Below are 23,957 nucleotides of genomic sequence, written 5' to 3'. Positions count from 1 at the left end.
TAATAGCAATTGCAGATCGGGTAAGGGTATTTAGGAGATTGTAAATTAGCAATTGCGGATCGAATGGAGACATGCGGTTCACCTGCGGATAAAGTGCGGTGCGGTTCCGTCTCCATTCTGAGGATATCGAATATTACTATCGGAAGAATACGTAAAAAAATGTGGGAAACAGTAGGATACAGATCATTCGGATATTTAAGTTCCAATACGGTAGATCGGTGAAATTGGCCTGAAATGCATATACAGGCCTATATCATCAACATCAACAAAGGATATTCTGACCAAGGTTTACGAAAAATATACATAACTTATCATGAATTTGACTACATTACTTACCATGAATTTGATTTTATATATCCTAAACTATAACAACTTCAACATAGAGTTAGGTATTTTCACGGTCTACTTAGAGTTTCCAATAGATCTTGAATCTGTGAAACACACCAGTGACCAAACCCCAGAAGAGAATCTCCGCGAAAATGACATACATTAGCACACCAACTCTTCTTGAATGCCAAACTCGGATAAAAACATGCTCCCGAATCCAATTTATCTAAAGCAGGTATCATGATACTGTCAGTATGATAAGCCATTCAGGCCTATTTAAGATTTCAGAGTAAGTAACTGATTTTTTACCAGTGTATTGTGCGGGTGGCGATAGTACCAACCATTGAAGAAAGCAGCCAAAATGCCTTCAGCTCCCATCACGTACACCAACATTGCGTTCATGCCTATCCATTTTAGAGGCAGAAACATGTGTTTCCACTCCAATATATCGACCTGCAAACACTCGAAATAATAAACAACAAATTTGTCCAAAGTTTGTCATACGTCTTGGTTGTTGTCAATGTCAATGTGGTGGCTTAAGAATCACCAGAGAATACAACGAAGAGAAGACGAGCGCTGCTGCACCGGAGGTCACGCATATGTAGCTGAAACTGTAGAGTTGTTTGTTCAGAGGCATCACTGCAAAACATTTTTGAGTTTGTAATATATGGTAAGAGAAGAGAGACTATTTTGAGTTGGACCAAAAAGCAAGGTGTTTCTCACAGTGGGTGAAATGCAGAGTAAGTCCGAGAGCGAGGAGAACAAGACCGGTGGAGATCCAATGTTTTAGCCGCGCTGAATGTCCCTGCAAAAATATGGTAATGATGAGATTGAAAGGACAAAACGGTGATAGTTTGTAGGAGCTTGAAGCTTATGTTTTATTCAGTTTGTTGACCTTCAAGTGTAAAATAATATGTCCAAAATGGACTCCGATGATTGTAGAAAGAATAGCAGATATGGAGCTGCATAACACAAGTTTCTGAGTGTTATAAACTTGAAGATAATGCTAATGCTCAGTTAGTGATTAGGGTGACAAGATTAGACCTTAAGATTCCTTCAGGCTCAAACGGAGCACGGCACCATGAAGGTGCATCTTGGCGTATAGCTCCCTCATAGGGGGAATCATCGGTGCAAGCCTAAAACTCAAAAGAACACATTATGATTGAGTCCCTTGACATGAAAAATATATCACTAATCTATAAACCCTTCCTTTTATCTTCTATGACATAAAACTCAAAAAGGCATAAGGATTGACATAAACCATTTCACAGTCAGAAATTGCCAACATGGTCATTCTAGCGGCAAGCACAACCGGAAATTACGTCTTGTACCTTGGATCGTCTCCACGCAGGATGGTGATACATATGATTGATCCCTAAAACTTGTCTGTCAACATATCCAACAGCATTGCAAGGAGGGTTCAGCTTTCCTCTCACTCCACATGATACCTAGGAAGAATTCAGAGAATTTTTCATTGAAGTGTACACAACACTTACTTAGTAATGGTCTCATAACATTAAAACATCGAAAGACTCACCGATAGGATTTTCCCGTACAGAACGCTATCTTTATCATAGACAACAAATTCCCAGTCAGGAACGTACGTTCCATAGAGTGTAGCCAGATAAATCACGAGAACTGATGCGGCCACAATCCTGTGAATGTACTAAAAAACAAGATCAATCCGAAAATATCTATCTAGTTTTCATGAAATTTAGTTCTGACCAACTAACTCAAATGTCATGTTTTACCAATGCCAATAATATGACTTGAATATTGAAAACCTCCCAGTTGACAGATTCTCCTCATGTGAGTCCTTTGTGAAGATCTCGACCAATGCTACTACCAAATAGGATAAAGCTATTCTCTACATTGAAAACAGATGACAAACATGAACCTTCACTAGGTAACACTAGAGGACATAAATACATAAAAGATAAATCTTGAGACTGAGACCACACCTGAAGAATCCCACAAAACCTCATCATAGTCACATCAACTCCGTATGTTAATTCGTCAGGAGCATGAGAAAATCCACCTTCATAGCAAAAGAGTCCAAATACATGAATGTCAAAGGAAAGAGGCTACAAGTTTACACAGGAAAATTATAAATTACCTTGAAGTAGAAGACCCCAGAAGAGGAGCTTGCAGGTTCTAAAACCAACCTTCTTACAAGCTTCAAATTTATTCGAAATCCTCTGAATATTCAAAGGCAAAAAACGATTTATATGCAACAACATCGCAATTCTGAGAGATTTCAAGTTCGAAATTGACCTTTAAGGAGAGAGCAATGGAGACACCAACGATGAACAAAAAGAAAGGCATAACGAAATCAGCCAAATTGCAACCGTTCCACGGAGCATGAGCAATCATTGGCCAGTCTCCTCCAGCGTCATCAACGAGAATCATCAACTATTATGAGTAATTTAAAAAGCTTTAGAGTTCGAAATTTCGCACAAGTAGAGAGAGAGAGAAGAAAGAGATACGTACGGCGACAGTGAGGCCGCGGAATATGTCGAGAGAAGCAAGTCTTGGTCTGTTTCCGGCGAGGCTCCTCCGTGTATAAGAAGAAGAAGTATCTTCTTTAGGTTCAAGGAGATGTTGATCGTGACTCCTCTCCACTTTGATTTCCGCCATTTTACTATCAATTCTTTGGAAGCTGACTCTCTCTTCTTCTTCTACTTCGAGAAGAACACACCATTCGTTTGCTTATGCTTAAATTGTAGTGGATTTTTCTTTTTCTGTATTTTCTTTTGTTTTTACCTCCACGAAGAAAAAATTCTTTTTTTTTTTTAATCGAAGTAAATTTCATTAACCACCAAAGGGGTATAAGGCGTAAAAGCCTACAACGATTATGCTGAAATAAAAGAAAGGTCCAACAACAGATCCACCAGATTAATATCAACAGCCAAAAGATCTTCAACATTTGACTCTATCCAAAGACACGTGTTGACATGAGATTATAACTACAGCACATGTAAATGAGTCATCGGAAGTGTACGGACATCAGCCTCCACCGTCGACGAGCACCAAATCCGGTGGAGGAAAACATCGCCGAATAAAACGTACGAATAATCTTTGTTTACCACCAGAATAGATATGGATGGAGCTCCCAAAGAAATAGACGGCTTAAGAGAATCCTAATAAGCATCGGATTATCCTTCAATCTTTCAAACCCAGATGTAATCGTTTGAACGATTTCTTGCAAATCGAGGTTTCTAAAACCAAAAGCCAGAGACATTAATTTTAAATAGCTAGCACTTAAAACTAATTACCAACTCAGATTTTTAGAAATTATTGAAAGAAAACATGGAAAAGAAGTAAAGCAATCGATAATAATCCGATTGACTGGAAAAAAGATAAAAACCAGTCAACACCACTTATGGAAGCTGGATTTGCTCGACATAAAACCGGTTATCTCCACTATTGAAGCTGAAAGATACCGGGCAAGAGCCCGAGTCACTCGGGACGGCTTCACCGGAAATTTTCCACTCGGCAAAGATTATATTTTTTTTCTCTGAAAGTTCGATTGAGAGAAGAGAGAGAAAGATTTAAAAAAAAATGGTTTGTGTTACTGTTGTACGCGATGGAGAGAGAGAGATGATGAAGGAAGCAGATGAAAGATAAAATAAATTCTTAACGTAATTGTTTAATAAATATTGGGTTTTTACACAAGATGACCAAAGAAGACCCGTTAATTAACTGACATATTTTCGACATTGTTTATATGGTTTTTGTACACAAAATATGACCTATAAGCCCCTACACAGTCTATCCAGTCTAAAGTAATATATAAGATACACAGTAACGTGTGTCAGAGACGAGAGACATAATATCTCTCATATAGATTCGATTCAACTTAACTCTGTTTTTCTTTTTTCCGATATTCAGTTCCAGTCTCCGTTCAAAGCTCTGTGGTTCTGGTCGATAAATCCAAATAAGTTTCGCGAATTACCGGCAGTTTCTCTCAATCGTTTAAAGATCTAGTTCTAAATCGATTAGGGTGTGGGTTTGCGGTAGAGGAAAAAAATGGTTCTGAAATGATGGGGTGAGAAGAATACGGCGGAGATGTGGTGGTTGAAGATTACGCAATGGTAGTTTTTGTTCAGATTCAAATTGGTTAACAATTAAATTACCTAGTTAACTAAAACTTTATCTAGAGGTAGTGATAATAATAATGTTATTGGATGAAATTCATATTTTGTACGTTATAGTAACTCGTTAATTTTTTATTATGATATAATAAATGAGTTAAGATGGTAAATATCTATATATATCACATCAATTATAACTTATCGCGATACAAAATGACTTACCATGACATAATTATAAACTTATTGATATAAATATTTGTTATCATGTTAACCTAATAAATATTACCGAGATATTTGTTATCATGTTATCCTGATAATACGTTATCTGCTAACTATTCTGATGCATGAATTTTTTTATAGAGATTTTGAGCATTAAATGCTTTGATTTTATGTCAGAGATTGTGTCGGGATAGGGTTATTATCGTCATTATTTCGTGTGTCAGAAGAGAGAGATTTGATTATGAGATTTTCGTTCGCAAATCTTTAATTATATCATCTTCTATGATTTTATTTTTTGTTTACCCATAAATATTTAAGTTTACATTGAGAAAAATAAAATAAATGACCAAAATACTCATATTCTCATGCAAATTCCATTACTACTAGTTTTTTCTAGGGATTTACTCAGATAATAATTAGGTTGTTATTACTAGATAGCCAAATTCTGAGATTAAATAAAGATATTAATCATAAGTTTAGTTTTTGTTAGAAAAGAACTATGGATTCACACGTTAGACGGTGTATATTGACGAAAATATCTTTATCAATTTCTAATATTACAATAAGACTTCCGATAGATTTGAGAAGAGGAAAATTCAATTGTAAAAATACAGTGAAGAAAAATATGTAATTTTCATGATATTTGAAGAAATACATATGACTCCTTACATAACGTGAAATATTGACAGATATGTATAATTATTACATTAAAACATAGTTATTTTATGAAATACTAATGATATATTGGATAAAAGACATGTAATTTGTTTATATAACATGAAATCTTGACAAAAATATGAATCTGTTCCAAAAAAAAAATATGAGATTTTGTTAGATAGCTTGACAAAAATTTACAAGTCAATGTAAAGACTTAAGAGCATGTTTTGTCTTTGAAATACATGCGTTTTTTAAATCATATCTAATCTTATATGTCATGCCGACGAGTGATGGAGAAAATCCGGTGAAAGAGGAAAAAAAGAATAGATAGGAAAAAAAGAAAAATAATAAAAGGGTAAGATGGACCAAAGATCTTATAAAAACCCTGTCGTTGGTTAATTGTATAAATTCTCTAACAATTATATAAATTCAAGACCTGAAAGATTCATTTTTAAGCGCAAATGAAAACAATTGGAATTTCACATATACCACAAAAAGGCAAAAGACAAATTTCATTTTTCGAAAAGATCACAAGGAGAATCGAAAAACACACTCCCTATCCCTTACATACTTAATAGAAAACCAACAACAGACCAACTTCTTATGTAACTTTTGGTTTTCTCCACAATGGGAAGTTAGCAGATTTGGCAGCGAGTCTTTAAAACTTGTTGCATCAACCACGGCCGCGACCTGCTCCTGTTTTTCATAACATATTAGAGTTTTAGCTTAAATCCCATTGTGGCAAGACACAGATATTTGAAGTATTCTAGTAAAATCAGAGTTTTGTGACAAGCTTTGTTTGTGTATTTTTTACCTCTGTTGCCACCCATCTTCCCCATTGAAGTTCCTCTGCCTCTGCCTCTGGCTCCTCCATCATCCACACCACGTCCTCTTCCACGTCCAACACCTGGTGGTTTTCTATCTGCACATATTCAACCATCGTTATTAACACCTGAAGTATTCTCAATGTCTACTCTGGCAAAATATTAACACCTCAGAAAACTCGAAGCATATCTCAGTAAAGGTACAATATAGACATGAGTAATACTATACCTGTGCGTGTCTTCTCCTCCTGTACTTTATCAATCACCTGAAGAGAGAAGAAATCAATTTAAGTCAGTTAACTCAATCTAGGTTGCAGCAGTAAGAACATAAATAGAAACAGCATATGACTGTCCTTCTAGATGAAGATATCGTTTATGGTATGTGAATATAATTTGATTTTAGAGGGAATGAAATAAAGTAGAAACAATAGAGAAAAATCGCATCAGAAACACAACACAGCAAAGTCCATAAAAGTGGGTCAACATTCTGGTCAGCAATAACCATTCCCTGTGATATCGTCTAAGACGCACTACAACAAGAGGCACACCATCTGCTGAACAAGGTTCCACAGAAAAATGCCTCTTGGAGCACATATCTGATTTGGCTAAGCATCATCATTCCAGAGAGAGGGGAACAAAGAAAAAACTAGATCAAGCAAGAGATATATACACACACACACAAAAAAAAATTACCTCATCCGGAACTCGAAGGTACTTGATTGTGTTACCACGGATATAACATTCCGGCATCCTCCAAAATCTATCTCCGTCCTAGAGTAATCAAGCAGCAAAATATATGAGTGTCAGCTACACAAAATTTCATCACGAAGTCTAAACAAAGTATATTTGTATCAACATATGAAAACATAAGATAACCTTTGATGTACATATGACTTCACGCAGATGGATGTTCATCCAAGTATCACAATTCACCAAATGCCCATTGTATGTCTCTCCATTCTTAAGCTCCACGAGCTACCAAAACAAAACAAGATTCAAAATTACAGTAAAAGGAAGTTCCTTTAGATCCCTAATGCAATGCTCACTTAAACTCAGCTTCACTTCATATATAACAAAATTGTAATCAAGGGTCGAAATTTTACTCACCATAGGATGCCCTTGAGCAGTTTTAAGCAGCGATAGAGGAAGCTATAAAATCAAAACAACAGCTTTCAGTTAATAAAAATTGAAACTTTAACGCAAACAAGAAAGAAGGAAAAAAACCCTAAGTTTGTCTAGTAACTTACCATCTTCTTAAATCAGAAGATTTAGAGATCCGTTAAGAACCTGATGACATCAGAGAAGTATAACATTAAACCCTTTATAAGATGCGGAAGAAGCAATAGCGAAAACGGAACAAAAACCCTAATTCAGCTACTAAAAAAAATCTGAGAGAAAAGGGAGAAACCTTGTAATATACTCCGAAGATCGGCAAGAAGGTGAACGATTCAAATATGAAAGAGATCGAAGAATAGAGAGGCGTCGAAACTTCGAAATCTGTTTTTTGCTTTTTTCTGCTTCTCGGGTTTTGACAGTGAGAGGGATGGATTTCTAATGAATCGGTGGTCTTTTAGTTTTAGGTCAATGGGAACTTTTTTGAGTTTTGCACTCGAGTCCCTTAACTTTATAATATTATCTGTTTTAGTATATATTGTTAAACATATCAATCTAGCCAACTAATCCGATGTCGTCCAGCGGTTAGGATATCTGGCTTTCACCCAGGAGACCCGGGTTCGATTCCCGGCATCGGAGCTTTTTGTTTTAATTTTTCGTATACTTTGTCTACACCAAAGTGTATTTGTAGCCGTTGGCAATGGTTACCTGGTGGAAAATAACTAATCATTAATATGTTATTGATGCTCTCGAAATTAATTAATTTACATCACTAAGGCGAACTGTGTGAATCAAACAAAGCCAAGTGATATGTCAAATCTAATCCTAAACTTTTACAATTAAGCTTAAAGCCTCAGCAATGTGATTGTTAAAGCTATTTTGTAACCGACAATACTTCAGACCTCTCTAAATTATCAACCAACTCGAACGTTATTGAACCTCGACCAGCTCCAGTAACTAAATCTTAATCAAAGTTTCAATTACACACAACTGTGTAATTGTGAATCTGTAACTGGTTTGTTTCAGCACATGAAAAGCTGATAGTCAGGTTCGTGAGCTCCGACATTCAAGTAATTGACATCAACTGCGGTTGTTCCCAAATCATCTGGTGGAGAAGGATAAGACATAAAGTTTCAATAGAGCATAAATCTTTAAGAGACTTTGAGTGTATGTATGTGTAATCAAATGTGATCTACAATGAAGCAAATTGATGAGTGAGATGAGAGAAGGTATAGAGTTGTTCAAACCTTCGTATATTGTTCTTACAAACTTAACATAGTCAGGGATGAGATCTCGGTATATGATTCCATCCGGATGCGCATCAAGAACCACAAGTACACCTACAGATCAATCAAAGGAAAGGAAGATGTCAAACGTAACACTACAATTGTTTTCCACGATACTAATGAAAGACAAGATCATCTTGAAACTATGAAGTGTTTAGATCTTTTCTATTACTCTCAGAGATGAAAACAGATATTATACCTGGAGCAACCCAATCTGGAGAAGAGTTGCTAGGTAATGGTGCAAGCCAAAGGATATTCCTCAAGTTCATTGAATCATTGTATTTCACGTCAGATCCTAACAAAAAGGAGATACAATCATAATACTGAAGATTTAAGGGATTTCTGTGACCATTTCTATGTTTCAAGAGATTGCAAGAAAACTCACAGTCACACGGACAAGAACCCATATTACCTCTCTGGCAATATCCCATGTTGTAAGGAAACACTTTCTTGTCATAGGCTGGATACTCTTTAGCATGAAACCTACCATCACCAATCAGATACTAGTCAACAACAGTACTCAAAACCTAGCTCAACCATGTAACTTTCTATAAATATTCCCCAAAACTCATTACTTACGTTCAACCTTTCTAAAAACACTGCAACAATTGTGTTAAGAATCAGAAACCATTCTTCCTTTATTGATAACTGTTGGTTACATTCAAGAACACAAGAACAAACCCTAGAGAGTTCTCTTCACTCTCAAAGCCTAAATGCTCCCAATTAACCAAATGGTCTAGACCCCCTTATATCTACTATTCTAGTGCCTATCAAAGCGTCTCGATTCTTACACAACGAAGTCAGTAACAGAACATGATCATCATTACTATTTCAAGAGTCCTAGTGTGTGTTGAGGAGACAAAGGAGACTTACAATATTCCAAGGCGTCCAGATTCTGAGGCAAGGAATAAATGGCCATGGAACAAATCATATCTACTCAATGAAACATTCAATCCAACACTAGGTCCCCTAGATTCAATTAGATGAAACAAGAACTCGAAATATGAGTTCACTTCCTGTTCATTAACATCATCAATCAGATCACTACACCATAAGATCAAACAGTTCACAAAATAGCTTCTTTTTTTACCTCTGCTATAAAATGACGACCATAAGGAGTTCTAGTAAGTTGACATTTATCTTTTCTTGATCGTTCAACATCAGGAACCTATAAAACCAAATTTTAACCAATTCAATCTAACGAACAATAAACCAAATCAAACCATTAAATTGAAGACGAACCGGGATCATTTTCGGATTGAGAGTTCGCTGAATTGAACCGGGATCACCACCGGAGTCAACAGCGAGACGAGCAAGCTCTAGAACCGATTCCGGTGGCCACCAGATTAGAGAATTCTCCTCTTCAAACTTGCTCCGTCTCTCAACGGCGTCAATTTTTCCGGAACAGAGTCCAGTACGAGGCGAGCATCGTCCAAATTCGGGTTTAGGTTTATCCGATTTGAATGGGACGAGGAATTTAAGACACGATTTGATCTCTCGAGAGACGATTGGGTTGAGGCACGACGCGGCGGAGGGAGGTCCGAGAACGGAGAGTAGATCGTCGCCGGTGGCTTTCGGAAATGACGACGGAGAATGAGAAGCGGAGTGGAGTTTGAAGGATGAAGCTGCTGCGATGGAGAAGGAGATGAAAATGGTGAAACGAAGAGGAACGTACGAATTCACCATTGTCGTGTCCTTCCTCTGAATTTTTGGTGAATCCACATTATCTTTGTAGAAATTGGAGAATGGAGAAGAGAGACTGTAGAGTCACGTAAACTCCATTGGAGAATTATTAGAAGTGTTTAATTAACGAAGCCATTAATTAGCGACAACGACAAACATTGTGGCACACAATTTGTGGGCAACCTTAAAACCCATTAAGAAGCCCGTTAAGAAATAGTTGGGCCACTTCCATCAAACGACGATCTTGATCATCCATCAATTTTAACATCCCACATCACTTATACATTGCCATTTCACAAATCACAATATTCAATTTTGTTTCTATGGACTTTATGGTTTATGTGGAAAGCATGGAATGATAAAGTGTTTAAGAGACTCTACGAGGAACCCACTAATATTATAAATTATGCTCAAAGTTAACAATTATAAAGGGAGGAGACACAATTAGAGGCTCTTGAGGAAACAAAATGACTCCACAACCTCATAACTTATGTTCTTGAACATTGGATGTCAGTTTGATGGATCATGGAAGGCGTCAGACCACACGACTGGGTTTGGATGGATTTGTTTGCAAGGCGATACATTTTTTATTCTATAGGGTCCAAGTGTCATCGGAGGAGTGTAAGTAATGTGTATTGCATATATTTCCAAAGGAGATTACAAGCATATATATACATGAATCAGTAGAAAACTCTAGGTTAAGTCTCTTATAGAAAGAGAGATAGAAAAGGAAATAAGATATACAGGGAATGATGATATGATCATATCATATCCTTGACACGCCCCCTCAAGATGGAGGGACTATGGTCACACCAATCTTGTTTCTTAGCTCGAGAAACCGACTGCGTGGTAATGGCTTTGTAAGTGCATATGCAAGCTGATCTTTCGTGTTGACATGAGAGACGCGGAGAAGACCGTTTTGAACTTGACCCCGGATGAAGTGATAGTCGATGGCAATATGTTTCATTCGAGATTGAAACACAAGATTAGCACAAAGAAACGTAGATCTGACATTGTCGCAATAGATGACTGGTGACACTGGTAGTATGATTCCAAATTCAGTGAGTAGGCTACAAATCCAACGAATTTCTGATGATGTGTTTGCAACCGCTCTGTATTCGGCTTCTGTGGATGATCTTGCAACACCATTTTGTTTCTTTGCAGACCAAGAGATAGGACTTTTACCAAAGTAGACGATATATGCATTAGTGGAGACGTAATTATGTGAGTCTCCTCCCTAGTTCGAGTTTGAGAATGCGTGTAAAGTCAAAAGATTCTTAGCAAAAAAGAAAAAAAGAAATGATTACCAAATGAAAAAGGTATATACTGTTATATTACCAAAAATTTATAACAAAATATAGCACTAAAAAAATGAATTTGTGATCTATTTTGTGGTATATTTTGTTATATTGCCAAAAGTATACACCAAATTTTATAATAATTTTTTTTATGGTCTATTCTATATATTATTTTTTGTTTATCAATAATAAATAAATAATATTTTTTGTAGAGAAGACATCTGTTTTCTTTTTGCGTCAAAATTGGATTAAAATAGAGTCAAAATCGATTAATTTTGGTCAACATTATGGATAAGTCAAACCGGATTAAATATAATCGGTTAACTGATCGGTTCAATTGGAGGCATAGTTTAAGAACAAATCCGAAAGTACATATAATTTTATTGAGATTAAAAGTTTTTATTCGTGGTTTTTTCAGAGACAAAAAATTTAGGGTGAAATATTAAGATTGCAACTAGTATATGACTGAAAATTCAGCCAACCCATGCGAATAAAGATTGAAGTTTTGACTACGGACAATATCAGAATAATTTGTCATGGAGGTCATAATATTTTGTTAAAAATACATCAATTTTGTTTTAAATAATCACAAGTCTTAATGATATATTATACATGCACTTATTTATTTTAAAAATAAATCACAGTTTCGTGTTGTATCAAAGACTTGTTTTTACGTAAAACAATTTAATAATCACTACAAAATGGATCACCAATACGATTATACTTGACTGTATTCATTCATTTTAGAAATTAAAAACAACTTTCAATTGTTGGAGACGTAATGAATAAGTTCAAACTATGATTTCAAAAGTCGATAAACAAAAAATTACAAAATAGCGACAACTTTGTTTCTCTATCTCCATCATTTTAGCCTCATCCCTTCTATCCTCAAGACAAAAAGTCTATATCTAACAAGAGCACAAAGCTCTCGGTATGGTTCCACACAAACATTGAATGTTCAATATGGGTTATTTTGACCCGAAATCTTTCAACTGTAATACCCGTTGAAAGCTTTGGAACTTTTAAGCATCAGTTCCTTTATGGTAAGAAGATTAACTTCTCGCCACATGAAGCTGCCCATTGGAAGTAGACAACAAATTGCTCAACATCAGTTCTTTCAATAAATGGTTTTGCGTCAGTCAGACTCTCTGTCCAGGAAGAATAATTCTCTAGTGACCACACTCTAAGCGCAATAGCACATCCTGAACTATGGCTAAATTTCCATTGAAGTTAGCTAGAAAAGCAATATAGATTAGGGGAAAAAGAGGAAGAAGATGAAAAATAAAGATAAACAAATGAAACATATATAACTACAATTAAAGGTTTTGTGTTAAAAAAAATAATAATTTTTTGTAACATCGACAAATGATAATTAGGTTTAACTTAATTTAATGAGCCTTTTTCTGTTTTATATTTATTTGTGATGAGATAACATGTTTTAGTGTCAAATATAACAATTGGGATATACTTAAATATAAATTTGGTGGGGTCAATAATATTTATGTAAGAGGGTCAACTAACAAACATTATAATCCATGGCGCCAAGATTGATTGGTTTGTACATTAGAGAAGCGATGTTCAAAGTGAGAGAATGAACATAATTAAGGACACCACTTTGAACTATAGCCTTGAATTTTGCAAATTTGACACTTGGTAAAGTATTCTTGTGGCGATAAATTATTATTATTGTCTTTCTATTCTTTATTAGACGGTTGTGTGTTGTTGTCTCGTCCTAATTATGTGATTGATGCGATAATGAACGTCAGTTTTCACAATTCCAAGTGAATGACATATTAGTAGTAACAAAGAGTTGAGAAGAGTTGAGAAGAGTTTGAGCGAGAATGTTGATAGAACCCTATATAGGATCCTATCGAGATAGTTTGCAAGTACTTCGACCGACCAATCTCCTACGTATTTCGTTTATTCAAGAAAACGACAACTCCACTTTTGATCTTTTAATGGATGATTTCTATTAAACTCAAAGGTCTCCTTTAAATAGGAATCAACCTTGGTAAACAATCAAATCACACTAATATGTAGCAATAAAGAAAAACAATAAAACTATGGAAGACAATAATGAAAAGTCTATGTTCTTAACTTTCAAACTAAATGGTTGTCTATTAGAATGACGGATTTACTTAGAGCGTTAAGAATATGAGAATTTTTATGGAATTTTCATCGTTAAAAAGTGAAAAACCAATAAAACATAAAAATTTAAAAGCAACTTCAAAATCTATATGTTATTGGTTTATGATTTCAAAAGAGTTTTAGTGTCTCAAAGTGCCATGCAGAATCTGTTGTTATTTAATCAAGATTTTTTAAAAATATGTTAATGTTTTGTGTTATTCATTTAAGATTTGTAAAAAGTAATCTAAAATCTTCTTAAATTTGGGGTTATTAAATTCATATATATTTTTTTTTTTGAAATAATGTTAAATTAGTTTCAAAAAAGAAAAGTATATGTGTTTACAACTTGTGCAACGTTTTTGAAGAACATAAGCTTATGAGATACATTTGTTAAAAACCAAGAAGAAGGCCTTGTTTACCCAAGCTCTCTAGTTTGAAACCAAAATTGGAGACCTCGATCATATCTTCTGTCTTCACTAATATTAATAGCTGATATATGATTCCAAATGTGCTTATCAATCCACTTAACTAGTCGGGCTGCAGGATTTGGGAGACCGTCGTGTTTACGCTCACTTCGTTCTCGCCATATGGAATGTACCGTTGCCTGCAAAACACAACGAGCTAAGAATCCTTCGACTCGATTCGGCCAACAGTTAACGACGTTGTGTATTAGATTCATATTCTTATAAAGTCAGTAAAAGTTTTGAGTTATTCAATTAAAAAAAAAATCTCTAATTGTTCATGATTTAAATTATTATGTTATTGGTTCATGATTTTCTATATTTTTCTTCACAAAATAAGTCATATAAAGTAATGAAAAGTATTACCAAAATAAAAAAACTGTTTGAAATTTTTTACAAGATTATAAAAAACTAATCAACATATTATAAAAAACTCTCTAACAATAGTGTATGTTTCATTTATTTACTTTATAGAATTTGATTGAAATCATTATTTTTTTTTGTAAATTAGGAACCAACAAAACTTTCTCTCCGAAAGTAAATAACCCATTCGAGACATTATGATTATGGTACTGGACATTGTGTGATCTTCGATGGGCCTGAAGATAGCACATGGGCCTTCAAATGGTATAATTTTTAATCCAAACCCACTAAAAAACCTTAGGGTTTCCCCAAATATAAAACTCTCGCTTTCTTCATCATCTCTTTCTCCGGTTGCCGCACCTGCTTCGCTTCTCCTCTCTCGCTCTCTACTCAGGTAGGATAATCGTACTTTTACTTAATCTTCTCTTCGTCTCGATTTATCAGAAATATATGGACTTTTGCCAATATAGCCGATGGTTTAGGGTAGAAGAACCATGATGGATAAATAGTATTGAATCTGTAGTTTTTGTAACCCTAGATCTTCAAATTCGTATTATTGTTCTGTTAGATCTGTTTGTTACTCAACGAATTCGATTATTCCTTTGTTGTCTTGAATCCTTCTCTGATGTTACTTTCACTTACAGTCATTTTCGATCTCAGTGTATGTCACTGTTGTTGGTTCTTGTCTAATATAAGATAGTTCTGTTTTTTCTTTCTTTTTGCATTGTTTGGATATATAGGACTCGTTTACTCTTTCAAAGCTAAGCTTTCAAGATGCAAAACGAAGAGGGTCAGGTCACTGAGCTTTACATTCCTAGGAAATGGTAATGAGAATCATTTCTTCTTCTTTTGTTTTGGTCTCTGTTTTGTGTTCTCTCATTAACTAAGAGAAGATTGGTTCTTGTTTGTTTGTTTTGACTGAATATTGGCAGTTCTGCTACTAACCGGTTGATCACATCCAAGGATCATGCCTCTGTTCAGCTCAACATTGGTCATTTAGATGCTAATGGCTTGTACACCGGACAGTTCACAACCTTTGCTCTCTGCGGTTTTGTCCGTGCTCAGGTTTGTAACAATTTCTCAATGCTTTGTCCATAATTGAGTCAGAAGAGAGTTGATTTGTTTTGTGTGTATCATAAGAAGAGTTGAACAACCAACCCTTTGAATTTCTACTTATCTTCATAGGTTAATTAACTATTGATGTACACGATTGCAGGGAGACGCTGACAGTGGTGTCGACAGGTTGTGGCAGAAGAAGAAGGTTGAAGCCAAACAAAACTAAGAGCTTAATCTGTCTTGTTTTTTGTCGAATCTTGTTTTTTTTTTTCCGAAAGATTGCCTCATACTGAAGTAATGATTTTGGCTTTGGGTCGTGGAACTTAACTTAAATGCTTTTGTGCACCATGTCTTCTAATTTTTCACCAGTTCGATATAGTATCTCCAGTTTCTCGACCTTTTTATCATTCTGAGGTGTTAGTCTTTAGAGTTCGAATCGGAATGAATAAGCGTTATTACCCCCTTAATTATCATTTTGGGAAGATACTTTAATTCATATTTACAAATTACAATACACCTTTTTTTCTTCTTCTTTACCTTTTGAACACTATACAATTACTGAAACGTATGTACTACTTTTTGTTTGGGCAAACACAAATGTACCAAAACTTAATAATAATATAGAAAGAAAAATTACAAGTGTTACAAAACCCAATACCTCATATGGGTCAACAGTAGGGGTGGGGCATAATATCCGATCTGAAACCGAACCCAAAATCCTTCCAAACTCAAAAATCCGAACCATCCCGATTCGAACGGATAACCGAACAATTCACAATTTAAATACATAGTAATCATATATTATTTATATTTATATTTGTAATAATCTTAGTGTCAGAATATTAGGATTTTCGGATATTTAAGATGTTTTTGGGTATTTAATTTGGATAAAAATATTCAAGGTTTTTAGATATTTTTGTACTTTCGAGTAGTTTGGATATATTTGGTTATAAAAAACGATATTTGGGAACTTCGAGTAATTCGAATCCGAACCCTATCCAAACGCAAAATCTAGAATTACCCAAACGATTTCTATATCTCTAAATCCGAAAACTCGATCCTAACCCGCAAATGGGTACTGAACTCCCGTTAACTAATGCTAGTAAATATTAACATTTCCCCTGCTTGGTCTCAGCCTCCTAATGTTTAACATCACATATACAACATCAACATCAACTCCAAATCTTTTGTTTGTCTTTCCACACTTTGGTCAAACACAATTATAACAGTCAATAAATCTAGGTCAAAAAATGTCAATCTTTTACTACGAAAGAAACATGAAACTTCTACTAAAAAGAATCTCTGAAGAGACATGCCAACATTAATATGTTGCATCAAACAATATACAATTTAGTTTACGGACACTAAATAGTATCACTACTGAAAAACATTGGGGATTAGAAATTTACTTATAGTTTAGTTTACGGACACTAACTAAATGTGGTTAGATAAACTTAAAAAAAAACTACAAAAATTGACCGTTATATATGTGCAAGTATTCAATGCATGTGATTAAATGAATATTGATTATAACAACGATAACTATTCTTTGAAACACGAACAATTTATACCATAATCTATAATGTAATCTAGTTTGTGTTTATGCCATCATAGTCATACAATTTTTTCCAGCCTTATGCCATCACACGATAACTTTAAGTGATGACATAATGTCATAATTTTAAACTTTTTTCTTTTCACATCTATATGTGTTATCGTGGATTGGTTTTACTAACTAGAATCAGATTCTCAATCTTGGTCGGTTCTCTTTTAACCATTCAAGAATTAAAGTATCAATGACATGTTTACATCATGTGTATATATAGGTAATTAACGGTTTTAGTTTCACACGTTAGTTGTTTATTAGGGAAAAAGTACAATATATAATATAGTTTGTATAACATTAAAACATGTAAGACCAATTTAACAATTCGATTCCCTGTGGACACTATTTACATATTCTTTGTCATTAAATATGCTTTCTAAATATGCCTTCTCTTCATATTTATCTTCCTTTTCAAATTATTCTTATTCCCTTTCACCAAAAATCTCTCTTTTTATTTCTCTCGGAAAAAGATTTATTCCTCTCCAAGTCCAATTATTCTCCTCAAATGTTATTCTAAATTTTGCACCCAAAAAATGATATTCGAAAATAGTACACTACTTCACCACGTCACTTCCGTATAGGGTATTGGTTTATATGAAAACCGTATGTTTTCTTAGGTATTACAAATTTCGTAGATCATAATGTATACTTAAATCATACTACAATTTTTTTGTTGTTGCAATCATGTCATTTTAAATCTATCAATATATGTTAACAATTTATATTTCCTAATCATTATGCTTTTTTTTTTCTTATAATGTTGATTTTTATAATTATTTTTTATTATCGCGTATTAGATTTGTATAATATAAACCGCTTATATTATACGAATCTAATAGACGAAAATAAAAAATAATTATAAAAATCACCATTATAAGAAAAAGAAAGAATAAGCCCATGAATAGCTGAATTTTCCATTAAAGAAGTACATTTTCGCATTTCATTTACCAAAAGATAGCTAAATTACGAAATACATAAATTTTTATGTTGGATTAAATTACTTACTAATATCGTTCTTTGTTGATTGTTTACGAAATACCCCTCTAATAACACTTACAAGATGCCATTCCAAGGCCAATTATGTCAATTTGATTCTTAAAAGCAGTAAAAAAAAACTTCCAAAATCACATAACGCAACAAGAGTTTGGATTGCCTTCGCTTAGTGACTCAAACGATTCCGACGGTTGAGATCTATACGAATAAAATTCGGGCGGTGGAGATTCGTAGCCAGTGTCCACGTACTCATAAGAATAATATGACGTCGGATGAGAAGGAGGAGCCGTGTAATACGACGCCGTCTCATTCCCACCGTTATTAATTGGCCCATGCACCGTGTTGTAACTCACCGTATAAGACGGCGCCGTTTGAGGCTGAGTATGATAAAACGAAGGAGGAGGCAGTCCCGGACCCGGCCCGTACATTTGTTGTGGATGATGACGTGGAGGACTGTGAACCGTTGGATACGGATGATTCTGCTGCTGATGATGATGTAGATGAGGAGGTGGTCCGTGTATAATGTGATGATCTTGTGGAGCTGAGTATATCACTGTCTCTGGCGGTCCATCGTTTTGCGGAGGACCACCACCGCCACCGCCGCCGCCGCCTCCTTCCATTACCACCGTCGTGTTCCCTAAGCTTTTCTTCTTCTTTTTCTTTTTCTTCTTCTTCTTCGGAGCTCCATCTCCTTGTGGTTGAAGTTGACCGTTTACAAACGTAACAACTTGTTTAACCTGATCAAAGTTTCCTCCTCCACCACCACCTCCACCACCGACGTCACCTCCGCCGTTGTTGTTGTTGTTGTTTTCGTCGTCGTCTTCATCTCCACTAGTTTCTTCGTTATCTTTCTTTGGTTTCTTCTGATAGTTACAATCGTTGTTAATGTTGTTCTCCATTGACGTTGGCCATAGCTCGGCGTGTCTACCGGCTTTCATGATCTTCTTGATTAAAATCTCCGGCTCTACGTTTCCGATCACCGTTACTTTTTGTTGCTTCACGTCGATATTTGTTGTATATACACCTAAAATAAAATCATATAAATACTCATAATTAGTTAATCAATATCGAAAAAGAATAAAACGTTAGATTTAGTTTATATATTACCATCGATTTTGCTCAATATTTTCTTGATTTTTCTCTTGCATCCTTCACAATGGATAGAAACTCGCAAAACCCATGTCTACAATAAAAAGAAGACGAAGAAATATATGTATTGAGAAAAGAAGATGATAGTTATATATGAAGAAGAAATTGATTACTATGTAAAAGTGATACTTACGGTGTATCTAAGAGGTTCAGGGTAATCTTCGAAAACATGTCTCTGTTCTTCTTGTCTTGTGTCTGATTTTATCTCTGTTCCTAAATCCATAATGGAGAGAAAGAGGAAGATGAAGAAGAGGGAGAGGGAATTGATGCAACTTTCATGTGTAATATAGTAACGAAGTCATGGCTTCTATATCTTTTTTTTTTTTGTGGGACTTCTTCAGCAGATAATATTCTCTAATAGTTGCCTTTTTGGAAAAGATTATAAAATGCTCAGTTCTCAAAACATTAATATTTACTTAGTTAGGATTAAAAAGAGTTTTTTTTTTTTTCTTTTTTGTCAAAACATGAAATTTTCGATTTTTCTTTGCCATCATTTTCATTTTCTTACTATTAGAAGATATTTTAGGACACTGAAATTGTCAAAATACCCAGTCTAGCTAGGTTCGAAGTACACCATAAACCTAGGGGTTTGAATAATTTTCTCTCTCTTACGGATGTTAATTTGACCGAGAAAGAGAGAGTAGTAATCAAACATATTTCCAAACCATGATTCAGCGATCGAAAATTGTCATATGTATCGGCTCACAAAATAGTTGGATTATGCCCATTTTACTCAGTTTGATTTCTTCTCATAGTATCGTTTATGTCATTTTTATTTAATTTTGACTTCCAATATAAACAAGTATTTTCCTACACTATTCTTACACTATAAAAAATATAAGTATTGATAACACATTACGATAATACAATTTTTATAACTGTTATTAAAGTGGATATTCGAAGTTTGGTAACAATATAATATCATAGCATTTCAGTAGTCTAATAATTGTAACTAGGATCGGACTCTCGCTACACTGAGGATTTTTTTTTTTTTAGTATTTATATGAAGTGTATTTGTATGTGTGTTTGTATCTTTTATAACAGACGTATTTTAAAATTATCACAGTGCAATATATTTTATAAAAAGAAAAAAAGGCTGTGATAGAGATGTTAATGATGGGTTAAAACCCACTGGGTATCCAAATAAATAAAACTCATATGGGTTTATCTCATTGGGTTATGGGTACCCACGGGTTTTTTTAAGTCCTTTTTCAAGTGAATCAACATTTTCTTGTAAAAAAAGATTTCACATTTTTTCCCCTAAACCGCGATTTAACAGTTTACCGCCAAAAAAAACATTCAACATTTTCCCGCCAAAAAAGACATTCAACATTTTCGCGCCAAAAACGATATTCAACATTTTCCCGTCAAAAACGCAATTCAACATTTTCCCGCCAAAACGCGATTCAACATTTTCCGCCAAAAATGATTTCATATTTTCCCGCCAAAAACGCAATTTAACATTTTCCCGCCAAAAAAGACATTCAACAATTTCCCGCCAAGAAGATTTCACATTTTCCGATCAAAAACGGAATTTAACATTTTCACACCAAAAAAGATATTCAATATTTTTCGGCCAAAAATGACATTCAACATTTCCGGCCAAGAAAAGGATTTGACATTTTTCCCGCCAAAAACACAATTTAACATTTTTCCGCCAAAAAACGCAATTTAACATTTCAACCTTTTTCCCATCAAATATATATGTAATACAGAAAATAAATATAATTTAAAATATATTTATAAGCAAAATATATTTCGGAACAATCGGGTTTTTTCGGGGTTTACCCACTAAATAAAAAACCCATCTGAGTTTTCTAAAGTTGGGTTTTTGGTGGGCGGGTTTATTTCGGGTTCAGGTCGGGCTGGGCTTTTTTACCCACCACAACATCTCTAGGTTGTGATTTAAATTTAGGAGGTGTATAGTTGAAAACATATTGATGATAACAAAAGTACATAATGATATTATGTAATAATGTGTATTAAAGTTTCAGATACTTATATTGAAGCAATATATATATATATATATATATAATTTAAAAAAAGAGATACTATTGTATAGATAATGAATGTTTATACAGTTTAGTTAGCTAATGTAATTAAATTGTAATTGTATAATATTGATTTTTGATTTTTATATTTTACTCTTTTATATACAAAAGCCCAAAACTAAAATCACTTAAGACCGTCAAAACTTAGCAAAACTTTTACACTTCTATTTTTTTTAGAAAAACTTGTAAAATTTATAACCTTTGGTCATCGAAAAATATAAACTAAAAGAATAGCTAGAAAAAAGTATTTTTAAAAAGAGAAATATAAAAGAAGCATTTCTAACAATTCCTCTATATTGTATCATTTTAATTTAGACTATGTGAAACCATGAATACATTCCAACATATTTTAAACTTTAAACCATGTTTTTTTTTGTAAAAAAGATTTACCTTCTTTCTTCCTTGTGAACTTCAAAACTTCCATATCTTTTTTTTTTTTTAAAGAAATCTTGTGTAGTTTTTATTTTAATTTACAAGTTTAACTTGTTCTGTGATTAAGAAACCAATAACTAAAATTATTTCTATGAGTCGGAACAAAAAACAAACTAAATTTGTAATTTAAAACAGCTGGAAAATTATATAACGGTTTCTTTAATCAAAGAATATGAGTATGACCAATAGCTCAAAAGATCCTTTTATAATTGTTGTTGTGTATGTAGTTAAGGTTTTGGTTATGACGGCAATCGCCTTCACAACATTAACTTTTGTTCAATCATTCATTGGCCATGAGAACCTTGTTCGTGTGAATTTTGTGCTGCCTCGTTACAATCACAATCTAAGCACATCATCTCTTTACCTTTGTGGTGAGTTTGAATAATCAGTCTTTGTTTTAGTTGAGAATCTCATTTGACACGCTTGTTAAAACAAATGTGGAAAAGTGTGGAAAAGTTTTCCATATGGTTGATTCTAGCGACATAGGGAAATGCAGCAATTTGGAGTGAATATGCCTTACTTCCATCCATTCATGGCAGTAATATTATGTTCTAATAGACTAGTTGATATCCTTAAAATATGTATAATCTCTAATAAGCTTTTTTCTTTATTTCTCTACATAATGAATGAATTCCATGATGTTCACAATGCTAAACATGTTTTAGGTGATGTGATTTGCATATAAAAGTTTTTTCATATGCATATGTTTTGCTCATGTTTTGCATAGTTATGTTATGCATAATGCATGCATCTATATATTTATCATTCATATATCATGTTAAAAATAGGTTTAAATACCATGATTTTTTTTGTAAGAAAGGTTTTAACTTTTCTCTTCCTTGTGAACTTCAAAACTTCCATATCTTAAAAAAAAAATCTTGTGTAGTTTTTATTTTACTTTACAAATATAACTTGTTCTGTGATTAAGAAACCAATATCTAAAATTATTTCTATGAGTCGGTACAAAAAACAAACTAAATTTGTAATTTAAAATAGCTGGAAAATCATATGATGGTTTCTTTGATCAAAGAACAAGTTAAATTTGTAATTTGAAATAAAAAAGTACGAACATAATATGAATTGATTTTGTTTAAGTTTATTAAATAAATATAATTTTCAACAAAATAAATGTGAAGTAGAAATTTAAAATTGTATGTATGAGAGACATAATTTTATGAAAAATACTTGGGTTCACCCCCTAAGATTTATAAACAGATTTAAATTTTACAATTATACGAGGTTAAATATATAATTTTATTGGATACCTGAAAACATATCATTTTACATGTAAATCATTTTCACAGATAATCACTATTGCTACATGACAAGTAAATAACTTTTAGAGATATACTAATTGAAAGCATCTCCAAGAGATACTTCGTATATAGAGTATGTAAATTTCAAATATAAAGTATGAGTAGTTTCTTCTCCAAGAGTATACTTCAAATATGAAGGTTTTAAAATGTGTATTTTGCATTATAGTCCTTATATTATTCATAATAATTTTAAAACAATCTAACTTTTATAAATAACTCTAAAACATACATTAAAATATTACACATAATCTTAATTAACAAAACAATACGTTTATAAATAAAATACATATAAATAAAAATAAAAAATACATAAATTTACCTGAATATTAGTATTGTTGTAATATTTTAATTTGTGTATTATTTTTGTGTTCATATAATTTTATTTCCATGTAATTTTATTATCATTGTGTTGCTTGAATTTGTATTAAATTTTTAATATAATAGTTTGTTTGTAATATTTGTTTTTAATTCTATGTTATATTTTAAATATTAATATTTTGAATTTATTTGAAAGGTCTATATATTAAATTTTATATGTAACAATTAAATTTATAAGATATATGTGAAATGCTTTGAATATATAATAATTTAAGGACTATAATGATAAACAAATAATTTGTAAGATTATTTATGAAATATATAATTTTAGGGACTTAAATGCAAATAAAAAAGATGTAACTTCAAATTTAAAGTATTGAATAGTGATACTCCAAATATAGAGTATCAATATTTTATCAATTAAATGTCCAACCTGATATTATTATGAATTCTATCATCTTTTAGAGAATTTTATTTTCTCTTCTCAAACACTTTTTGGTTTTTCAAAAAATAACATTAGATTGAGAGTTTTTATTTATGTAGCTTATAAAAACCAAAAAGAAAAAAAAAACTTAACCAAACAA

The 23,957-nt window shown here is 33.3% G+C and overlaps 5 protein-coding genes, 1 long non-coding RNA gene, 2 other non-coding genes and 1 pseudogene across 14 annotated transcripts; 3 read left to right on the top strand and 6 right to left on the bottom strand.

Annotated features, from left to right (window-relative positions):
- Positions 1–24: 24 nt before the first annotated feature.
- AT5G27730 (heparan-alpha-glucosaminide N-acetyltransferase-like protein (DUF1624)) lies at positions 25–4,019 on the bottom strand. 5 transcript variants are annotated; one of them, NM_122655.4, is made up of 13 exons: positions 2,818–4,019; positions 2,602–2,739; positions 2,444–2,525; positions 2,289–2,365; positions 2,079–2,194; positions 1,865–1,982; positions 1,659–1,775; positions 1,372–1,463; positions 1,223–1,289; positions 1,051–1,132; positions 875–966; positions 637–780; positions 25–553 (listed from the first exon to the last, which is right to left on the bottom strand). In NM_122655.4, the coding sequence occupies exons 1-13, from the start codon at positions 2,962–2,964 to the stop codon at positions 407–409; spliced, it is 1,419 nt and encodes a 472-aa protein (NP_568500.1). In that variant the 5' UTR covers positions 2,965–4,019; the 3' UTR covers positions 25–406. The 5 variants fall into 5 exon arrangements, with proteins under 5 accessions (NP_568500.1, NP_001332300.1, NP_001332302.1 ...); NM_001344033.1 differs by having other exon boundaries at positions 2,444–2,739; NM_001344035.1 differs by having other exon boundaries at positions 172–553; positions 875–1,132; positions 2,818–3,087.
- Positions 4,020–4,099: 80 nt separating this feature from the next.
- On the top strand, positions 4,100–4,350 carry AT5G04435. The gene has a single exon (NR_142759.1). It is a non-coding gene; the product is annotated as an other RNA (long non-coding RNA).
- Positions 4,351–5,656: 1,306 nt separating this feature from the next.
- On the bottom strand, positions 5,657–7,775 carry emb1644 (Small nuclear ribonucleoprotein family protein). Its single transcript, NM_122654.4, has 8 exons — positions 7,530–7,775; positions 7,369–7,408; positions 7,229–7,270; positions 6,998–7,096; positions 6,815–6,892; positions 6,351–6,387; positions 6,112–6,219; positions 5,657–5,993 (listed from the first exon to the last, which is right to left on the bottom strand). Exons 2-8 carry the CDS (start codon positions 7,369–7,371, stop codon positions 5,971–5,973), a joined length of 390 nt encoding a protein of 129 aa, NP_198124.1. The 5' UTR covers positions 7,372–7,408; positions 7,530–7,775; the 3' UTR covers positions 5,657–5,970.
- AT5G04425 lies at positions 6,608–6,745 on the bottom strand. The gene has a single exon (NR_142758.1). It is a non-coding gene; the product is annotated as an other RNA (small nucleolar RNA).
- Positions 7,776–7,801: 26 nt separating the features above from the next.
- On the top strand, positions 7,802–7,873 carry AT5G27715. Its single transcript has one exon. It is a non-coding gene; the product is annotated as a tRNA-Glu (tRNA).
- On the bottom strand, positions 7,855–10,344 carry AT5G27710 (T-box protein; the record flags this gene model as incomplete). Of its 2 annotated transcripts, NM_122653.4 has the most annotated exons (7): positions 9,763–10,344; positions 9,611–9,688; positions 9,394–9,536; positions 8,933–9,003; positions 8,720–8,815; positions 8,482–8,574; positions 7,855–8,339 (listed from the first exon to the last, which is right to left on the bottom strand). In NM_122653.4, the coding sequence occupies exons 1-7, from the start codon at positions 10,204–10,206 to the stop codon at positions 8,257–8,259; spliced, it is 1,008 nt and encodes a 335-aa protein (NP_198123.2). In that variant the 5' UTR covers positions 10,207–10,344. The 2 variants fall into 2 exon arrangements, with proteins under 2 accessions (NP_198123.2, NP_001332427.1); NM_001344032.1 differs by lacking the exons at positions 7,855–8,339; positions 8,482–8,574 and having other exon boundaries at positions 8,814–8,815; positions 8,906–9,003; positions 9,763–10,292.
- A 628-nt stretch (positions 10,345–10,972) lies between these two features.
- AT5G27705 lies at positions 10,973–11,506 on the bottom strand (annotated as a pseudogene; the record flags this gene model as incomplete). Its single annotated transcript has 1 exon — positions 10,973–11,506.
- Positions 11,507–14,761: 3,255 nt separating this feature from the next.
- Positions 14,762–16,039, top strand: AT5G27700 (Ribosomal protein S21e). The gene is made up of 4 exons (NM_122652.7): positions 14,762–14,846; positions 15,193–15,276; positions 15,385–15,517; positions 15,669–16,039. Exons 2-4 carry the CDS (start codon positions 15,227–15,229, stop codon positions 15,732–15,734), a joined length of 249 nt encoding a protein of 82 aa, NP_198122.4. The 5' UTR covers positions 14,762–14,846; positions 15,193–15,226; the 3' UTR covers positions 15,735–16,039.
- A 1,969-nt stretch (positions 16,040–18,008) lies between these two features.
- Positions 18,009–19,628, bottom strand: AT5G27690 (Heavy metal transport/detoxification superfamily protein). The gene is made up of 3 exons (NM_122651.3): positions 19,390–19,628; positions 19,215–19,290; positions 18,009–19,131 (listed from the first exon to the last, which is right to left on the bottom strand). Exons 1-3 carry the CDS (start codon positions 19,477–19,479, stop codon positions 18,239–18,241), a joined length of 1,059 nt encoding a protein of 352 aa, NP_198121.1. The 5' UTR covers positions 19,480–19,628; the 3' UTR covers positions 18,009–18,238.
- Between the last annotated feature and the right edge of the window lie 4,329 nt (positions 19,629–23,957).

This window comes from Arabidopsis thaliana, chromosome 5 (genome assembly GCF_000001735.4).
Source record: "Arabidopsis thaliana chromosome 5, partial sequence".
Classification (NCBI taxonomy): domain Eukaryota; kingdom Viridiplantae; phylum Streptophyta; class Magnoliopsida; order Brassicales; family Brassicaceae; genus Arabidopsis; species Arabidopsis thaliana.
Note: the sequence above shows the minus strand (reverse complement) of the source record. Positions and strands in the feature narration are given on the sequence as shown.